Genomic DNA, 21,238 nt, shown 5'->3' with positions numbered 1-21,238 from the left:
GGCACCAAAAAGTTGAGTAAGGACTCTAGAAATCAGACTCCACTGAATACAAGTAAATTTGAGAATTATCTGCACTTGATCAGGTGGGTGGGATCAGTGCCAAAACATGTAGGTTTTTTAACTGCAAGGCTACAAAACCATTTACACAAATTCCATGCAAGTAAAGTTACACAAATTCTGTGCAAGTCAAGTTACACAAATTGTAGCTGGTTTCCGAAAAATAATGTGCAGAAACATCTGATTTAATATCTAAGCAGAAAAGGGAAGTGTGAAGTAGACATTGCCTTACACTACTTAGACATCAATTACCTTCTGTTGCGCATATCCAGTTCTACACTCTGAATTTGGAAGAGGAATTGAGGAATTCACAGGGCAGTAAACTCTTAAAACAGGAAGAAGAGAGCTTGGAAAAAACCACTTAGTAGCCTGAATACCTTTCCCAGGCTGTCAATCCTGAAATGAATTCTAATCATAAGGTATCAGCAGAGATGTAACAGCAAGGCCAAAGCTTACTGAAAAAGAAACTAAGGGTTATATTGAAAACAAAAACAGAAAAATCTTCCTAAGGTACAAAGAAAGGAGAAAATCTGTTATTGTCCAGTTCTTGAGGATGCAAGAACATACCTGTAATTTTCTTGATCTATTCTTACTTTTCCATTTAGACCATAAGAATCATAAATTGCAGCAGCCCAACGTGCTCCAAAGTATTCTTACTAAAGTTTATCCTTTCTGAAAACAATGGAGTCTAGTAAAGTTATCGGTGGCTTAACTACCTAAAGCAGGAACACTTAAAAATTATTAATTTCAAAATTACTCACTGAGCCTCACTGAGTAGAGAGGTTATTTTTCCCTGAAATTACAAGCTGTTCATATGCACGAGGAGGAACCCAACAGAAGTGAAAACTAGATTATAAGCAACATTAAAGCTGTAGCTCGGGAAGGACTCCAACCCCCACCCTCCAAAATCTGTTGGGCATCACTGTCTTCAAAGCATTGACATCTGAGCTGCTTGTAAATGAGCTCCTAAGTAACCCGCTTGCAGGAGCAATTCCACTACTGCAGCAATAGAGAACAAAAGATCCTTGTTTTTTTAAGGCTCTTTCCTCTATAAAAAGACATGCTACATAAACTCAGGTTGGTTTATTAGTGATAGAACAGAACATGTTCTCAGGCATTAGTCATAAAATATTAGTGCATCTATTTTTAACTGTAATTAATGTACCTAGTTCACACAAATTTAACATTTGCTTTTTGGATGCAAAGTCTTCTTGAAAGCAAAGCCTTAAGACTCTCCCTAACCTGCAGATGTACACAGTATAAATCTTCACTGGGACCAGGCAACAGGACACTATAAACAGGGCATTGAACTAAGGGTGACTGAAGAGTCATGGGTATTCATCCCAACTACATGCTGGCATGCTCCAAGATCTTCAGTACACATCTAATGATGTAAAAAATGTATTTTGGGTTATCTATATAAAACTTTCCCCTTCATCATCAGAAAAGAGGTAGGAATAAAGAAATTCTGTTCCATATGGAAAGTATGCCCTAGTAATTGAACAACATAAAATAATTACACCTACACGTGTTAATTGTAACAACTTACATAATTTAAAATCATCTCCAGCATGGTGATGTTATCTGCTCTGGTCATCACCTCTAATTTGGAACAACTTTGCTTATTTTTATAGACAGTAAAAACTGCTAAATTGAATTTTGAATTTTATTAACTCAAAGCAGATAAATATATCACCAAAATACTGCCAAATGCTTCTGTGGCTCCTTGGTGCTGAAATACTCCGTGTGTTCTGGAAACAGACTACTTCGCAGACTTGCATAATCTCCTAGTGGGGATTTCCTTTTTCTGTGTTTAGTAAAACAGGATTTAAGCAGTACGATTTAACTTAGCCAAGTTCCACCTTACCAACATTTATACCTACTTGGAAATAAGAATAAACATTTGGCTTTGCAAGCAAGCTTATTTCATAGGGCAAGCATTATACCAATCTATATAGTTTAGCATTAAAATAATATATTCTTTTTAACTAGAAAACTGAAGACACTGCTTCTTTGCAATCTGAAATCACATAACTACATTTTGCTCATGAGAACAAAGTTTGCAGCCGCAAGTTGCACATAAAGGTTTTATTTTAAATGTTTTAAGGATAGAGTTACATCATAATTATAAAAATTACTTACAGAATTAAGTAACAGATTTAAAATGTTTATACTTCTAAATGCAGAGAACAGTGAACTGTCTACATTGTTCAAAATAAAATAAAAATAATGAAACCAAGCTCTAAAGATGAAGTCATTACCTAATCTTAAAATGCGAACACGAAGACCTTTGAACTATACACATACCAAGAACCATCGAAATTGCACTAATGATGTAAAATACAAAAAGTACAGCATTTTCAAGGAACCAGAAACTGTTTTTACCATAATTCTTTTCCCTGAAGGAACTAGCCAAGTCTATCTAAAGATAAAGCCTCAATTTTTAAATAATTCACTTGGAGAAGTCTTCTACCTGTTGCAACAAAAAGGGTTTTCCCCAGAGTCTAATTTAACATAGTTTAGGGTTTGTCACTCAAAAGAAAGAGGAAAAATGTAGTGTTTTGCAACCAACTGCAATTTTATTTTTTCTTTAACAGAATACATGGTCCCTTCAAATGCTGTATGACACATACAACTGGAAAATTACCTTCTGTTGGCACTATGCTCGTCTCACTGGTGCATTTAATCCTACTAACAACCATTAAAACAGCACAATAAGCAAATTCACAAAAAACTGAACACAAAATAAAACCAGAACAAAACAAAAACAAACATTTTAACATGCAATTTCAGTTTGTTACATTGAACGTTCTAACCCTCTAAGCATGCAAAAAAGGATGGTCTGCATTTAAGGTTTTTTTTCCTTTTAAAAAGTTTTACATGGCAGCCTGACATCACACACACGCACACACACAATATACAACAATACTACAGCAGGTAAATGTGAAAGGCGAATAACTTTTATACAAACAAAGATCCATGGCTTGTGCCATCACAAGCCCTATGTGAATTTGGGAAGTAATGTTGAACCCCTATAACAAGGAACCAACATTTAGTTACCAGGGTAACGCAAGCACTGCATGCAGATCTGAAACATGAGCCTAAAACAAAGCCCAAAGCAGATGGGCAGGGAGTGGAATTAGTCTCAAGCCTCTAAAAGGTGTTTTAAGCTATCAAATAATAATAAAAAATAATAATAAAAAGAAAAAAAACCCCACACAACAGACAATGGGTACACCTTAAAACAACCATAAAATTTACAGTTCTTAAGATTATAATCTAATTGGCAGAATATGGGGTGTATTCAAGAGGCTTGCAGAAAATCCACAAATGCAAGCCTAATGCTAAAAATGTTCCAGTAGACCTAAACCTCAGTTATTTCAAAACAAACCTTGTATTCCTCAGATATATAGCCCAAAGTTCACTGTACTAGGTTATTCATGTGTCTTGTGTATAATCAATACACTCAATCATTCTTGTGCCACAAATATCAACTTGGGCTCATGGAGCCAGGCTCAGCTTTGAGATTTACATGCAGGACTCTTAAGAGTCAATAGAAAGCACATAACAGATCTGCAGAATGAAAACACTGTTGCAAATCTGCTCACTTTGTTCTAAACACAAGGAACATTTACGACTCAGGTATTTAGTGCTTAAGGACTGCATTGAGAAGCTATTCACTGAAAGACAACAGCCTGCCTTTGGTTGCCCATGATGAAATACTGGACATAATGCAATACAGTAGCAACAGACAAAGAATCATCATATTTCTATGGAGGCATAATGAGGCACAAGCCTTAAGGCTAAAATATTAAATCAGACAAAAAATTGACAGAAAGGGGCTTAAACCACTGAGTCTTCAGTATCAAAAATACCCACAATAGAGGTCATCTGGATCTCTGATGTCTGATTAACAGCATCTCTCCTGCATCCTTCCACTAATGGCATACAGTTGGACATCAGAGTATTTATTTCTTTAATTAACAGTGTTGACTGTCTTCACATGCTGTTATGTGAAGCAGTTCTTTGGAACTTGCAGAGTTCTGCCTTAATATAATATGACAATTGTGTTGCTGTGCTGCTCACTGTTGCAATTCTGATACTTTTAAAAGCTGCCACATTTAAAAAACCCTAATCTTCATTCACAACTATCTTGCAAGATTAGAAGCGTGAAAGGCTTTTGCTGTTGTGGGCTGCTATTTACATCCACAATCTAATGCAGATGACTGAACCACTGAGACTGCCTATAGCTTCCATTAGATAGTACACCACTGGCATGCAGAACTCTAGTGTTCATAGAATGAAATTCACTTTAAAAGCATACCTCAAAGCAAGTACAATGTACACCACAAAAGGCAACAACAGGTTTAAGCTGTAGATTTGTCCAGACACTCTTTATGTGGAAAAGCAGAAAAAAAACTAAGTTGGGAAGATGCCTTCTTGATCAAAAATTATTAAAGACAAACCAAACCAACAAATGGATGCAACAGATTGAGCAGAAGGCAACAAATGCTCCTCCTTCTCTAAAATAAGTCTTCAATTTAAAAGGACACCCCCTTCCACTCCCCTGGCATGAGACTGTATTTACCATGTAAAATATTAACTACCATTAGGCTTCCAAGTCCACACATACTCAGGTTGCTATGTTCTGATATTAAATGAGAGACTACTGATTGCCGATGTGTAGTCTAAAGTATTCTGAAGTAGCATATATACTGTTAAAGTTGTGGCACCAAGCATTTGGATTTTGCTAAGAAATGTGTAACACGAACAAAAAAAAGAAGTGTAACATTTAGGATTGAAGGCAGCCTTGTTGCGTGTATTTTACTGGTTCCTACAACTTGTAAATATGGGCCATTAACCTGCATTTTCTACTTAACCGGTTATACAGATTAAATATATTTTTTGACAGTTTAAAACCTTTTCACTGAAAGGTGCTTACGTCAAACACTTTATATCCTACTGCCCTGTAACTAGTAAAAATGCTCAAATATTTCCCTGTACTGCATGTTCTTAAAAAGCAAAATTTGAAATAAAGTGTAGAAACACAGCAGATTGATGTTACTTGGGTTAGGCACTCCTCAGTGCTGAAGAAACTGCTTAAAACTTTCAGAAAAAGTCACTTCTGTCCCAACCCTGAAAACAAGGACTGCCAGTAGCCAAGAAGTAAAATTTAATGTTAGAGAAGAAAGCATATAGAAATATCAAACTGCAATTGCATATGGCAGTTGAACAAGTGAGTGCAAGGTTGAAGAAAAAGTTAAAATCTATGAAAAAAATTTAGATTAATAATTACAATACTAGATCAACTTTACACAGCTTGAATTTGTAGCTGTTCTTTGCTTTTAACTCCCTCCTGCCCAAATGTATCAACTTCTTTCAAGAAAAGGAGTTCTCTTACACAAAATGTGTCATGTTTTTTTATATTATTCTGAACAAAACAGTTTTGCTGGCAGAGATTGTGGGTTCGCAGGGACATCTAAGCTTTCATTAAACTGGAAAGCAGTCAAGTCTTTGTGTCTACAAATTTTACATTTAATAGTTCCACAAATTTGGCAGAAGTTCGTGATGATGTCTAGGATGTCTTCACCAAATCGTAGACATAAATATGGAAATCATCATCAAACTTGATGAAATAGACAGATGGTTTGGCTTCAACTTGATGAATGACCATGCCAGTCCGTTTTGAGCCATCTTCTTTGGCATATTCCACTTGTTTCCCTACCAGGCTGTCCACAACTTCACCTGGTTCCCGTTCTGCAGGAGGTGAATCATCTGTAACACAAAAAAAGTGTACTTTGTTAGACATTAATGGATTTTTTTTAAGTATGGAAGACAAATGCAGAGTCTTCGTTGAAACCCATATGAAACAATAACAAGTTTTAAATACGAAGTATGTAGAAAATTAGTTTTGTTCAGACAAGCACTTAATACCATGCTTCTGTAAAGCCCAGTTGCAGAAAAATGTTCAAGTAATACTTACTTCAGTTTTATTTACAAGAACAGCATGAGAAGCAAATGTTTTGACATGGAGATTTACACATATATTACAGAAAATGACTCTGGATAACTGAATTTAAGCCAACATCAGAAAAAGGCACTGGGTCTCCTTAACGGAAAAGCAGTCAAACTAAACCTCCCTCTTCCCACACACATTATTCAAAGTTTCAGAGCATGTATGCCACTGCAACAAAAACATCTCTTCTAAAATGTTATTAAGAGCAAATTCTTTATTGAAAGGGTCTTTTGACTCTATATTGGAATAATGCTACTGCTGAAGTCTAACCATACTACTTCCTTGTACAGCAAAACCTAGCCAGAAATGTCCTTAGATAATGATTTGATGGATGGACCACTCAGCAGATAAGGAATTGACTCACACTCAGAGTTGTGGTCAATGGCTTGACGTTCAAAAGGAGACCAGAGACAAGTGGTCAGGTGTTGGTACTGGGACCGGTGCTATTTAATAACTTTGTCAGTGACACGGGCAGTGGAATTGAGTGCAACTTCAGCTAGTTTGCTGACAACACCAAGCCGTGTGGTGCAGTTGACACACTGGAGGGAAGGGATGACACCTAGAGGGACCCTGACAGAAGTGGGCCTGTGCAAACTGTATGAAGTTCAACAAGGACAAGTGCAAGGTTCTGCACCTTGGCTGGGGCATCCCAAGCATAAATACAGATTGGGTGGAGAACAGAGTGAGAACAGCCCTGAGGAAAATGACCTTGGCGGTTTTGGTTGTTGAAAAGCACAACATGAAGTAGCAACGCACGCTTGCTGCCCAGAAAGCCAACCGTGTCCTAGGCTGCAACCAAAGAAGCACGGCCAGGAGATCAAGGGATGTGAATCTCCCACTCTGCTCTGCTCTCCTGAGACCCCACGTGCAGTACTGTGTCCAGTTCCGGAGCCCCAGCACAGACAGGCGGTGGAGCTGTTTGAGTGATTCCAGAGGAGGGTTATGAATATCATCAGAGGGCTGGAGCACCTCTGCTATGAAGGCAGGCTGAGAGAATTGGGTTTGTTCAGCCTGAAGAGGTCTTCAGGGAGACCTTCCAGCTGCCTCCCAGTACCTGAAGGGGGCTACAGGAAAGCTGGGGAAGGACTTTTTACAAGGGCAAGTCTGGCTACGACAAGGGGTAATGGATTTAAAACTGGAAGAGGGGAGACTTAGGTTAGACATTAGGAAGAAATTATTTCATGTCAGGGTGGTAAGACACTGGAACAGGCTACCCAGGGATGTGGGTGCTCCACTGCTGAAAGTGTTGAAGGCCAGGATGGATGGACCTTTGAGCAACGTGATCTAGCGGGAGGTGTACCAGCCCATGCAGGGGGTTGGATCTAGATTACCTTTAAGGTCCCTTTCAACTCCAACCATTCTATGATTCTTTTTCAGATAATGCCTATGCTAAATTTGGATACAAAAAGGTGTGATTTCTAACATTCTAATTACCAAGAGTTCAGTAACAAGCCAATCACAGAACAAATGTGATAAAAAAAACTTAAAAGAAATTGACTTCACATACAAAAAGCCTGTCTTTGAGAAGTGACAGTTCCCTATAAACTTTAGGTATAAAACTATGGCAAATGCCATAAGGAGGTGGTGGAGTCACCATCGCTGGAGGTGTTAAAGAATATGTATATGTGGCACTTCAGGGCATGCTCTAGTGAGCACGGTGGTGGTGTTGGTTTTGTAGGGTGTGTAGTTACAGTTTGTTTGTTTTTAAATTGCTTGGTTTTGTGATTGTTTCTTTGGTTTGGGTTTTTTTAGTGGGCTTTGTTTGTTTTGTTTTGTTTTTCCCTGGATGGATGGTTGGACTTGGTGATCTTAGAGGTCTTTTCCAACTGCAACAATTCTCTGATAAAATCTACAGACGTACTTTTGGGTATTCTAAAATCTAATTTGAAAAATATTACTGTTAGCATCCAATCATTGATTTGAGGATACAATTCAACAGATCTCAAAAGCATTCAGATTCAGGGGAGGTGGCGCACACTTAATTTTTTTTTAAAACAGCTAAGGAGTAGATAGTCTTGTGGTGAGCATGTAGGAAAAATTGCTGTAAACCCAAATAGTTGTTAAACAGAGAAGATATAAGCTCTTTTTTTTTTTCAGCCCCAAAGGAGGAAGAAAGCAAAGAAGACTTAAAATACATTCCAAGTCCTTTTAAACAGTTAAGACAAAGAAAAATTATATGAAGTTTCAAATCTGAAAGTGCTTATTTTATTTATTTGGGAAGAGGCCAGTCACATTTTTCCATTAATATCTCACTCTTTACAAGCAGCAGATACGTTGCTTTTTGTTAGACTGGGGTGGGGGAGGTGGAGTGGAATCTCAGCACAGATCATTACTACATATATTATGCAATGCATACTTCGGCCAGTAGACTTACCTGGAATAGATCTGAGGCAAGACAGTCTCAAACTCAACAAATAAGTTATATCTAATACTTCTGTACATAGCCAACCACTACAGTTCTCCAATTTCCAATTTTCTTTAAAGTCCAGATTGCCTCTGTCAGAGAATTGTTGTTTAGGTATGCAGGAGAAATAAAAATTTCATACTCTTTATCAGCTTTTTTTTGTCTTTTTTGTATTGACTATCCAAATCTCTTGAACAGTAACTATGTGATAGTCCTTCTAAATTAATAGGAAAAGCCCTGATGACTTTCACTTCAAGAAGGGAGGAAAAAAATATCCCTCAAAATATGCCAAAATACTTTTCTTGCTAGTGCCTTGCAACATGTGAAAGAAACTAAAATTTAAAAATATTAGTACTTCTTTCCAGCAAGAAACTATGCAAAAGCTTTTCACGCTAAAGATATCTACCCCCAAAAAATTAATTTGACTATATTAGTTGGTCCCAAGATACTATTCTCACAAGAAATGTTTCAGAAACACAGATGAAGAGCCACCTGGACAAGCTCTGATACTTCTACAAGAAAACAACAGTGGAAAACTTCTGGTTCACCGGCTTCCATTAAAAAGCCAAAAATAAACTCTCCCACAGTAGTATGTACATCATTTCAGCAGAATTAGGAATAATTACAGAAAATGCTTTCCCTGCATGTGTCACTGTTGATAAAAGTAAAAGTATTTCAGCAGTTAACACAGATGTTCTTTGTAGTGCTATAGCCTTTGTTAGTTTTGACACTTTAAAAAAATAAAGGGAGTAACAAATATCTTTGTCGACTTTGTCCATAAATAAGACACAGCCAAACATTAATATAAAAAGCTCTCACTTTCCAGAAGAAAACAATAACTGGCCTACTTACTCGAATCAGGCATAATGCGGAGGTCACCTTCTTTATAATCATCTAAGAGCTGGTACATATACAAGACAGGATCCTTCTCATAGGTAATATAAAACCATGTGTTCATAATAGGAGCTCGAGCCAAAACCATCCCCCTCCATTCATCTTTTGAGCCATCCTCTGTTTCAAACATATGTTCCACAGCTTTACCGATCATTGTGTCTGCCAGGTGGGCATCACTAATTCGAGATGAAGCTGAAATGACAGTATTTCATAAGTTCATTCAAAAGCACAGGTCTTTGTGAAAAATAACCTTTACTCTGAAAAAGAAACAAATTTGATTGGAAATTAGCCAATTCATATGCAAAAACACATACTGTATGTTCCACAGAGTTTACTAGTGAGTAACTGCATCACCTCAGAACGTTGTTAAAATAACAACACAGCGTCATGCTTCTTACAATTAAACAATCATAATGCAAGGTAAAGGGAGATCAGCAGGTCACAGCAGTGACCTTGTATTTTAACTGAAAACTGGAGGGAGAGAGGCAGGCAGGCAAGAACAGAGGCCAATCACAGAACAGTTCTCTGAAGTTATTAATGAAACTTAGGGTTTGGTTTCTTATAATGCCACTCTGGGAACTGCTTACCAATTGCTTTGCAGTTAGAAGAAGCAAGACCTGATTCTATTTACAAACTAGTAGTTACTTGGGTAAATATCGAACTTTGCAGTTGGAAAAAACCTCCAGTGCTACTTCTGAAAATCAAAAGTTGTTGTTACTGTTCAAGTTATTTCATGTAAAAACTGTCTTTCATCCTATTATTAAAAGTACTTAGGGGAAGTCCATGAGGGAAAATGTGACATTATTACTGTCAGATACTCACAACAGAGAGCACAGCTGAAATGGCTCAGAGTTTGAAATTTAACAAAAGTATGGCTGTTAACTTTGTATATCATATTTAGACATCAAACTCTGAACTACAGAATGTACTACCTACTTTTTAAAGACATAACACAGCACTGCACTCAGTGTTATCATAAAATCCTTCTGGAATTAAGAAAATGTAAATAAAACATTTAGATTACCTGCATAGATTGACTAGGAATACTGAAGTGGTTAAATATTATCTTGAGGGAAGTCTGGAGAGATTACTGGATAGCTTTTAATAGCAAATGTTGGCTTACAAATCATAAAATTATAGAATGTCTAGGGTTGGAAGGGACCTTAAAGATCATCCAGTTCCAACGCCTCTGCATGGGCAGGGACATCTCCTACTAGATCAGGTTGCTCAGTGTGCCATCCAATGTGGCCTTGAACACCTCCAGGGAGGGGGCATCCACAACCTCCCTGGGCAACCTGTTCCAGCACCTCACCATCCTTACAGGAAAGAACGTTTTCCTAATGTCCAACCTGAATCACCCCCTCTTTAAGATTGAAACTATTGACCACTGTCCTCTCACTACACACCCATGTAAGAAGCCCTACCCCAGCTTTCTTGTAGGCTTGTAGGCCCCTTCAGAAAGTTGCTGTAAGGCCACCACGGAGCCTCTTCTTCTCTAGGCTGAACAACCCCAACTTCCTCCCCTGTCAGGGGAGGTGCTCCAGCCCTCTGATCATCTTTGTGGCTTTCCTCTGGACACATTCGAGGAGATCTATGTTCTTATGCTGGGGACTCCAGAACTGGACACCATACTCCAGGTGGGGTCTCACCAGAGCAGAGCAGACGGGGAGAATCACCTTTCTTGACTGGCTGGCTATGCTTCTTTTGATGCAGCTGAGGATATGGCTGGCTTTCTGGGTTGCAAGTGCACATTGATGGCTCATGTTAAACTTCTGTTCCACCACTAACCCCAAGTCCTCCTCTGGGCTCCTCTGCATATATATGCAAATTAAGGAGAAAAACCCAAACCACTCACCAACTCTGTCTGGAAGAACTTCAAGTGCTGAAACTCTTTCATCTTTGTGCAGTTCTAGTCCATACACACAGTCAAATCCATCATATTTTATAAGATAGAGAGAGGGATTTACAGGAACTTGATCAAGCACTGTGCCTTTCCATTGTGTTACAGGTCCACTCCCTTCTTTCCAGCCATGCTGTATTCTGCAGCCAACAATGTTTCTTCGTGGCTGAGAAATAGGTTTGCTTGGTCCCACATTGTTTCTGTGCTTTCTGTACACAGATACAAACACAATATTAAACAGGTACATAGATGGCAATATATTTTATAGCTTAGCACACCTAATTCAAATGAGATATAATACTGTACTGGAAGAAAAACACAATGAAAATAGCAAAACATTTTTATGTACTTTGTAAAGTCAGTTTTCTTCTAGTCATTTCTAAAACTAGTTTGCTTAAGGCAAAAGAACTAGCCTAAATGCAAAACTCATTTATGTCTCAAAGCACAATGTTAGCTGGCAGTACTAAAACTTTACTACCTTGTTGCTCTCTGCACAACAGTAAATAATGCTCCTGTCCCAGGTGTAAGAAATCAATGGAAACATTACCAGAGGCTAACTAAAATTCTTCTAAGGTATTTGTTTTCTCCAAACTGTTTTCACCTTAAGGGAATCTGGCTGCCTTCTCCATTTACACGTATTTTTGACTCCCAAGTATTTTTAAATACACATGGTAGCAACAACATTTCCTTAGCATTCCTTTTTATTCTAGCAAAAGAAAAATTTTATGTCGTGATAATGGCAATAGAAGAGATAACCCTTAATGAGAAAAAGCAGATTAAATATACTCTTTTGTCCTTTCTCTTATTCTCATGAAAGTTGCATGGAAGTTCCCTCTGGTGGATAACAGTTGTTGTGATCAACAGTCATGGAAGCTATTTGAAGTCTCAAAGCATTTGTAGCACGCTTTATTTAAATGGAAGTAAAATACACACACCACTAGCATGCTTAGGAGCAACAGTTAAAAGATGGTATCAGTTGCAGAAAATAATAGCCTTCCTCAGATTGGTGACCAAAGAGATATGACTCCAGGAATGATGGTCTCACAGAAGTCCCTGTATGATCCAAAAAAGACCAATACCACTGCAATCCTGAAAGCGGTCTTTAAGAATAATACACATACTACATGACATTGAATGCATAATGCTGAAGATGTAATCTTAACTACTAAAAACTAGATGTACAATTCCTTCAGCAGCTTGTCCACCACTAGACTTTTATTCACCATAAACATTTTAGCAGGGGACACTGGCAAATTTCACTTTTGCTATTGTTTGATCTTTTCAATAAGATCAAACTGCAGGTTTTGTACTCCTGATGTTGACATCACAGATTATTATAGAAACTTCAACCCCTTTCAGTTAAAAGTCCCTCTCCCACAAAGTTGTTTCTGATTTTATGCAGAAACTAAACATTTTCAAATTCTGCTTCTTAATTAAGCAGATTTTTTTTTTTTTTTTTAAATTGTAATGGTCTCAGTAACGTTTACAATTACAAAATGAGATTGGAGATCTGGTTCTTGGCACAATAAAGAGTATGTTTTGCATGCAATAATTCACTTCTAATGAATCACAGTACCACTCGAAAGCAGAATAAAGCAAACTGAAGAAAAATAAATAGAGAAAACAGTGTAAGTTTTAAAGTTTGTCTATTCTGCTAATCATGTAATTTTAAAAAAAGGTAGAAACAATGTTATTCATGTTCAGCCTCACAGTCAATTTTATTTTCTGTCCATGAAGCATAATCCACTGCAATGTTTAAATTGGAATAGTTAAGCAAAAAGATTAGCATTTATTTTTAAAAATATGATGGAAAAAAACAATATAACTGAGTTCCAACTGGTAAGTACCTTTAAAATATTTTAGAGACCTAAAAGCATTACAAATTTAATTAAAGCCAGGTACCCACCAGGCATACTTGCTGTCTGAATTTGTGTTTTGAAGGTTGTACTATCAAACACCCATTCAATCTCATTTGTAAGGTTCAGACTGTAAGAAATAAGACTTTCAAACTAGGAAATTTCAAAGGAAAACCAACTTGTTCCTACCTCTGAACAAATGATAAGAAATCAAGTGTAAGTTTCTACCTATCAACAAGTAATAGCTAGGAATATACTTCCATTGAAGACAACCAAGCAACCACACTTCAAATCTCTCCTTAATAGTGTTATTTCTGTGATAAATCAAGTAACACAAATGCACATAATCTTATATCACACTGCATTCAAAAGGCCCAATATTATTTTTCTTCTTTTCAGTTTCATTAGAATAATCATTAAAATTCCACAAATATTTGGTTTTGAAGCCTGGATAACAATTCTCTCAGACACATCAAACATGGAGCCAGGAAACACAGAAAATAGCTCTTGACACATCCCACACATCGTAATTGTCAATGGCGCTTCAATCCTCAAATATTTCAGATCCATCTTCTTGTCTTGAAGGCAGTAAGCTTGTAAGTAAAACCTAGTTTTGTCAAAAGATTTCATTATCAGAATCATACGCTTTACAAACTTTTTAAAAACTGCATGGGCACAAAGAAATCTTCTCAGATTTTGAAACTGTATTTATTCACACAAACTTACTGGGCAGCTGCTGCCAGGGAAACCAGAACATAGTGCAGAACGGCATAGGATTAGAAGGCTTTTGTTAAGAAGACCAACTTGCATTTACAAAAAGAATAATGGGAATTCCCAATAACTATGATGTAAAGTTATCCATCTAGGTTTAGTTGTTGGTTTGCTGTATTTTGGGTTTTTTTAATCATCTCAGAAAAACACTACAGGGTAGAAGGCTGAAAAGAAAACCATACTGCTCAGATGTACGAAAGAGGCACAACTGTGAAACACAGAAAGGAGAACTATAAAACAGTATAAATGCAGTGCAGCAGCAATGGTCAGTAAATTTCAGTCTTTTAATGTGCTCAGCAGAAAGTTTATTAAAATAGGAGCCAAAACTTACTACAATTGCAATTGTACTACAGACTATCAAAAATACGAAAATGGTAGTAAGAAAATTGTTATTAACTACTTTTCACAATATTCAGACTATAAGGTACATTAGTTGAGCCAAAAGTTTTAAAGTACTCTCTGTACTCCCTCAAAAGCCACCATTCAGTTGTGAATTTCATCTTCAGATGCTGCTGGAATCAAGATTACAAGTTAGCTTAAAGTAGGATCAGAATTTCAAAATGTTTAAGTTCACTTCTTGTTAAATTGCAGGTATAACCTGTGCCTCTAAGTCCTTGAATTGCAAACAAGACATCTGGAGAGCCTATGAAGAAAGGATTGTTTTAAACAATTTCTTGGTACTCTTTCCTTATGAACCAAGGGTAGAAAGAATGAGATCTTGGAGATTACTCACTAATCTAATGCTAGTGACGTCAGCTTCATTTTGGCTAAGATCACCACTACCTATTGACAGAGCACTTGGATGAACTGTCCTAGCGCAGAGAAACCATTTCCAAAAGGCTCAACACTTAACTATCACATGGTAGTAAAGAAGAGTTCAGAAGACTCATTCACACTGCTCAGTCTATCACCTCCTCAATTACTGAGTCATGCCCTGTTCCATCCTGTTGGCTCTTTCCTCTGCCAGAAATCTTCTGAAGCTAGCTAGTATAAAATCTCCTTGATGGCCAGTAGGCTGTTCCTCTTTTTCTTTAAATGAGGAGTATCTAAAAAACTAAATCAGTGACAAAGTATGCATTACTAACTTCGTCTACCATAACATCTCAGAGTGGTATCAGCATATATTATTACATAGTAATTCATATCCTACTCATTTATGGTAAACAAAAAATATTACTGTTTCTCTACTATTCTGTCTCATTTTCAGACAAGTCAATGAGCAGCACACAAGAAACAATCTTGGTTTGGTACAAAAAACCTTTACTGCATAATTAATAAACCACTGAACTAGGCTAAATTAACACAAAACTAAGTTAAATTCCTCAAAATCATGTCACTTAGGACCATAACGTCTTACAACCCATTAAACTAACCCATTTATACTAATAAATTTACAGCCTGTTTAGGTATTTAAATAAGTGTATATAGACACAACAATAAAGACAAATCTAGCCACCCTCAAGTACAAAAGGCAACCCACCTCTGATAGTCTTCCCATCATACACTCCTTTCTCTGAGCGGTTGAAAAAGAACAAGAGAAATTAAGTTTTAACCAACTCTACCTGCCCCTAGACAAAAAAAATCTTTCTCTTTGCCTTCTATGAAGATAGACAAGAATGGATAATGATGAGCTGGTGGAAGGGATTAGAGTAGTTTTACATCAGGTGTTGTCTCTGGTAAACAGTTAACACCATTAGCAGTGACTAACTGTATTAATCGTGGAAAATACACTTGCCGAACAAATCGCTTTTGATTGATGCACCACTGTAGGACTTCACAGTTAAAATACAACTATTAATATTTTAGTAAGTCTCACACCTAACACAGCTTATATTTGTCCCACCAGAGATGTAGCCAGATATGGCATCTTACTGTTTGACACTAAGACTAATTAGACCAAGAACATTATTTCTATTTTCACACAGCTACTCACCAAATGTTCAGCTGCTAGTATTAAAAAAAAAAAATTGTAGAGGGAAAAAAATATATGGAATGAATGTGCAGGATAAGCAAGTATGCTTCACACACAAATAGCAGCCTCCTTACAGAATTATGTCCTCATGTTCTTTATTTTAGAAAAGTTAAAAATCCTTTTCAAAACTACACTTGTGAATGCAAGATTAGGTATTTCTAAGATTACTCCAAAACTGGGTTAGCAGTAAACATACTTTGCAGTTTTTATTGGCCTGGTGACAACGCATGAACTCTGTGCCAGAGAACACAGAACCTACAGTACAAATGGCTAACTTCTGGGTTGAAAATTCTTCTCTTAATTCTAGAAAGAATTAGAAAATTATATTCAAGAATAATTTCACATTAACAGCCAAAAAGTATGTTTAAACTTTATATATGGGGGCATTCCTTCCTATCACCCTCCTGAAAGAATTAAAACTCTGACACTACACACAGATACATACTGAACATTATTCCATGTGATTTCCAAGAACTAAGTGAGTGGAACAATACAAATGTATTTCTAGAACAGAGCTATGCTTTAGTAAAAGTATACTTACTTGTGGGAAGTTCTTTTCTTCATCATGTTGGCAGACACTCCTGCATGACCTACAATATAAATGATACTGGAATTATTGAAAAATGAAGTGTGTATACAATGCCAAAAAAGCTATCTTATATGAAACTCTTTCTTTTGAATGTCAAAACGTAAAGAAACAAAACACTTCATGTTACAACTGATAAATGAACTGCTACAATGGGAGAAGGCTCTGCAGAGTCAGAGGAAAGCTGCATGCTCATGCACCTCAGGGATGAACACGGGGAGTGACTGACCAAAACTACTGAAAATAAAGCAGAATTTAACACAAGACACATGTAGCCTTTTTTCTAGGAAAACAGCTGTAACAGTTGAGATGATCAATCAGCTACAACGTTAAGTGAATCAACTGGCTGTGTAACTTTTCATCGTTGAGTTATTCAAAAGGGTGCAAATACAAGTCTTCCTGAGTTAGTCAGACCAGCACTGGGGAAGTATATACACATCTCAAACTTACAGACAACACAAAAAAACAAAGAAAAAAACTAACAATAAAAAACCCCAAACCCATGAAAGGTTTGTGAGGTGTGAGAAGAGCAACATGCTTGAGCTGGGTTCAATGTATGTATTCATTTCCAGCAATAACCACATTAATCACAGTATTTTTTGAGTTGGAAGGGACCTTAAAAGATCATTGAGTTCCAACTCCCCTGCATGGGCAGGGACATCTTCCACTAGAACAGGCTGCTCAGAGCCCCATCCAACCTGCCCTTTGACACCTTCAGGGATGGAGCACCCACAACATCTCTTGGCAGCCTGTTCCAGTGTCTCACCACCCTTACACTGGACAATTTACGCCTGATCTTTAACCTCAATCTCTCTTATTTCAGCTTACAACCATTACCCCTTGGTCCTTTCACTGCAAGCCTCTGTAAAAAGTCCCTCCCCAACTTTCCTGTAGGCCCCCTTCAGGTACTGGGAGGCCACTATGAAGTCTCCCCAGAGCCTTCTCTTTTTCAGACGGAACAACCCCAACTCCCTCAGCCTGTCCTCATAAGAGAAGTGCTCCAGCTCTCAGATCATTTTTGTGGCCATTCTCTGGACACGATCCAACCAGTGTATGATGTTAGAGAGAACAGTGAACAGAATCACATTTGTACTGAGAGAGGAAAAGCTGCAGACCACAAAACACAAATATATCTATGATCTCTTCATTGCAAAATATAATCTGACCCTTGCCATCATAAAACATTTGTTTCAAGCAGCTAATGCAAGGTAGTCTTTGAATGGCTGCAAAACCTATTCCTTTGATGTGGTAACACCCATTATAACCAATGCCCATAGAAATGCTGTTCAGTATTTGTTTTCCCTTCAGGAATTAATAAATGAATTGCAAATACTAAAATTCTTCTCATGTGTGAGGATATCTTAAGTCCCATGTATTATGCTCTATTGCAAGACTAAAGGAAGTAAAGGCAGCACAAGGTGAAAGACACAAAACATCTTTATATGGCAAGAAATAAACTCTGTAGAAGACTCCTCTTTCCCAATTAAGAACTGCCAAAAGCTTTTAGAGTTTCTTTAGAGATAGTTGTTTGTAAATGCATACCACATTAATGAGTGATGTCTATGATGTTGCATTGCTATGTCTTAACAACTTAGAACCTTTTTTATGTTTTTTTATATTAACATTTAACTGCTCACCTTCTTCCTCTAATTATAGCAGAATGTAAAAGCAGTAACCCAGTTTGTACAAATTCTCCTAAAACCTCAAATACTATGTAAATGTTTGGGGACAGGAGCCTAATTAGCATTAGTCACTCTGTTAAAGAAGAAAGGCATTTAAAAAATCCCAAACATTTCAAGGGTGGTATCCTCACGAAGATATTTCAAGAGAAAAAAAAACCATCTGCATACCAAGTGTTCTGAGGTCAAGCACAGTTGATTCAGAAATAGAAATGTGACTCCAAAGATGTTACCCCTAATTAGAGTAACAAAGGAGAGTTCTTGCATTCTACACCTCGTGAATGCCATTGACTGAATGGGTTTAAACCCACATTCTTTACCTGCTTTGACTATGGAAGGACATATGCTAAGTATAACATTTAATGAAATTCTGTATCTTGTAACACTCAGAATACTCCCTACCATTAACTTGCCCTGAACATACAAATAGAAAAAATACTGAACAAAAAGTAAAAGGATTAGTTTTAATTGCCTTTATAATAAACAAGACCAAAAGTTTGATAGAGCTGAGGAAGGAGAAAATATTTGTCTCAGTCACTTATATAAGAGCACACAAACACATTTTTTGTAAGAGAAAGTGAACACAAACTCCAACTCCCAGTGAAGAGCAAAATTATTATGTAATTGTCATGTGGTCTGTTTTTGAGGTTCAGTTAATTCTGCTTTTAACAGAACCTTTTTAAAAAAATCTTTAAAATTCAACAACAAAACTAGAAACCATGTTTCTGAATACTTCTTTATTCTAGATAAAGTGTAAGACAAGACACACTGAAACATTCTTCCAAGGGAAGTATAATTTCAGCTAAGAGACATAGAGGGTGAGACCAGGAAGAGGGTAAGAGGAAGTTCCTGGCAATGTTTCTATTATCATCACATCAGATTGTACCCTCAATTCAATCCAGGAAAATCAGATAGGTTCTTCAAAACCACACAACAGTATCTTATTTCTCTGACCATCCTTGTGTTTACAACAAACTGTAAAAACCTGACATTCTACACTTGTATTTCAGAATCTTCAGTGGGACCAACAGGCAATTCCTGGCTCCACAGCAATTACTATGCTTCAGGAGGGTATTTCAGAATTACTTTTGAAACAAAAATTCGGAGCTTGCAAACCTCCTTGCCTTCTAACACCTCTCACCGAAGTGGGAGGCTTGGTGCGGCTGTGGGTAAGGATTCCAAGATTAAGACCCAATAACAACAATTGAGCTGCTATAGAGCAGGCGTTCTTTACTGCAGCGCTGGGCAGCACTGGGGATTCTCCACCATAAGTGCTCCGAGGAGTTACTGAAACACCCCAGCTAATAGACACCAAAAACATGCATATTCAGTTCCATGTCAATGAGCTCCTGGTTACACAGTCATTTTATTTCCTGGAGCTGGTTATCTTTGTAATTATGCATGTCTCCTGGGGGATCTTTGTTGATTCTAGTCCTTTGTCATCTTTGTCCTGGTCCTGTCTCCAGTGTCCTGCTGGTAGATCGCCCAGGTGGGTCAGAATCAACATGTGTTGTCTGTAGGCCACAGGTCTTAGAAGACTTGATGTTATCACAACCTGCAGGATGCTTGGCATAATTGACTGACAGTTTCACAAAGCACATTGTTTTAAAACTAACCCTTAGTACAGCAAATTAATTATTTTAGTAAATTTTCATTAGGCTATATTTCTATTGAATCTACTAACGCATATCCTATGACTATCACTTTCAGGGACTTAAAACACCTGGTACTGCCCAACCAGAACTTAAAAGTGAAGGAATTAAAGTAGACCAGAATTATATCAATAGAATCAATTCTGACTCTGCTGGAAGATTTCATTAAAATCCCAAATAAGACACATTTAATAGTGGGATATCATGTCTTTCATCTGCTGAAGGCTAGCTGGACTTCATACTCTGCCTGTGGCCTCACCAGAGTGGAATGGAGGGGAAGAATCACCTTCCTTGACCACTGCTTACCACCCTTTTGACGCTACCCTGAATACAGCTGGCTTTCTGGGCTGCAAGCATACATTGCCAGCTCATGTCCAGTTTTTCATTCACCAATACTCCCAACTTATTCTCCAGTATGTATTGATATTGGGAATTCCCCCAACTCAGGAGGACGACATTGTACTTGGCCTTGTTGAACTTCATGTGGTTTGCACAGATTCACTCCTCAAGCCTGCCAAGGTCCTGCTGGATTACAAACTTTCTGTCTAGTCAATCAACTGCACCTTTGATCTCGGTGTAATCTGTGTATTTGCTAAGGATGCTCTCAATCCCAGTATTTATGTCACTGATGAAGACAGTTAAGAGTACCGGTCCCAGCCTGGACTACTGAGGGACAACACCCCTTACTGGTTTCCAGCTGGACATTGAGCTATTGACTGTAACTCCTTAGATGCAGCCATCCAGCCAATTCATTATCCATGTAACAGTTCACCCATAAAATCCCTACCCTTCCAATTATGTAGGTAACAGGTATCATACACCCACAGTTGTTACTAGTTATTTCAAATAAAGTAACTATCAAGTTCATAAATCACTTATCCAAGGTAAATCCTAAACTTCCCTGATAAGAAAAAAAAACACCTCCTACCCAAACCCAACCCAAAACACCACCAGGACCACTTTAAAAGTCCATAAGGATCACTGACATGTAGTTAAACCTAATGCACAGAATATTGCCGTAACTGCAGGAAGTTATTCTGCCCTAGCAAATACACTTTTAACATAAAACTGAGGAAGAGTATCTCTGTACCTGTTCTCCTTCTAAGAAGAGGAGGGAGAGTTGTCACCTTAACCACTCTGTCACTTTAACTATTTGCAACTTTTCATAGCTTTCTCTCCTAGAGACATTTTTTAAAAAATTAAAGACCCCAAGCAACCAACTTGCTAAAATCTTAATTTGTATCACATTGCAAGGCCTCTTTTCCAGCCATTAAGATAGTAATTTTATAAACCCTGACAAACTCAATTATTCTTCTTTGGTCTTCCTGTCAAAAGAAGAATTTGACCGCCATCAGTAAAACTACTGCTGTGATAAACAAGAATTGTATCTTTCTTGCTCAGTAGCTGCTTTTAAAAGTCCCATGCCCAATCTTCACTGCAGAATGCCTCAT

The 21,238-nt window shown here is 37.5% G+C and overlaps 1 protein-coding gene across 1 annotated transcript in view; it reads right to left on the bottom strand.

Moving 5' to 3' along the window:
• Positions 1-2,127: 2,127 nt before the first annotated feature.
• The window catches only part of LOC104387609 (spindlin-Z-like), a 28,556-nt gene continuing 9,445 nt past the window's right edge, over positions 2,128-21,238 (bottom strand). Inside the window, exons 2-5 of the mRNA XM_009996383.1 lie at positions 16,412-16,460; positions 11,227-11,480; positions 9,330-9,563; positions 2,128-5,832 (exon numbers count right to left, since the gene is read on the bottom strand). Coding sequence (XP_009994685.1) covers positions 5,633-5,832; positions 9,330-9,563; positions 11,227-11,480; positions 16,412-16,460 — 737 coding nt within the window. The 3' untranslated portion in view covers positions 2,128-5,632. The remainder of the gene's footprint in view (positions 5,833-9,329; positions 9,564-11,226; positions 11,481-16,411; positions 16,461-21,238) is intronic.

This window comes from Chaetura pelagica, unplaced genomic scaffold (genome assembly GCF_000747805.2).
Source record: "Chaetura pelagica isolate M959 unplaced genomic scaffold, ChaPel_1.0 scaffold144, whole genome shotgun sequence".
Lineage (NCBI taxonomy): Eukaryota > Metazoa > Chordata > Aves > Apodiformes > Apodidae > Chaetura > Chaetura pelagica.
This window is presented reverse-complemented; position numbering and strand designations above follow the sequence as displayed.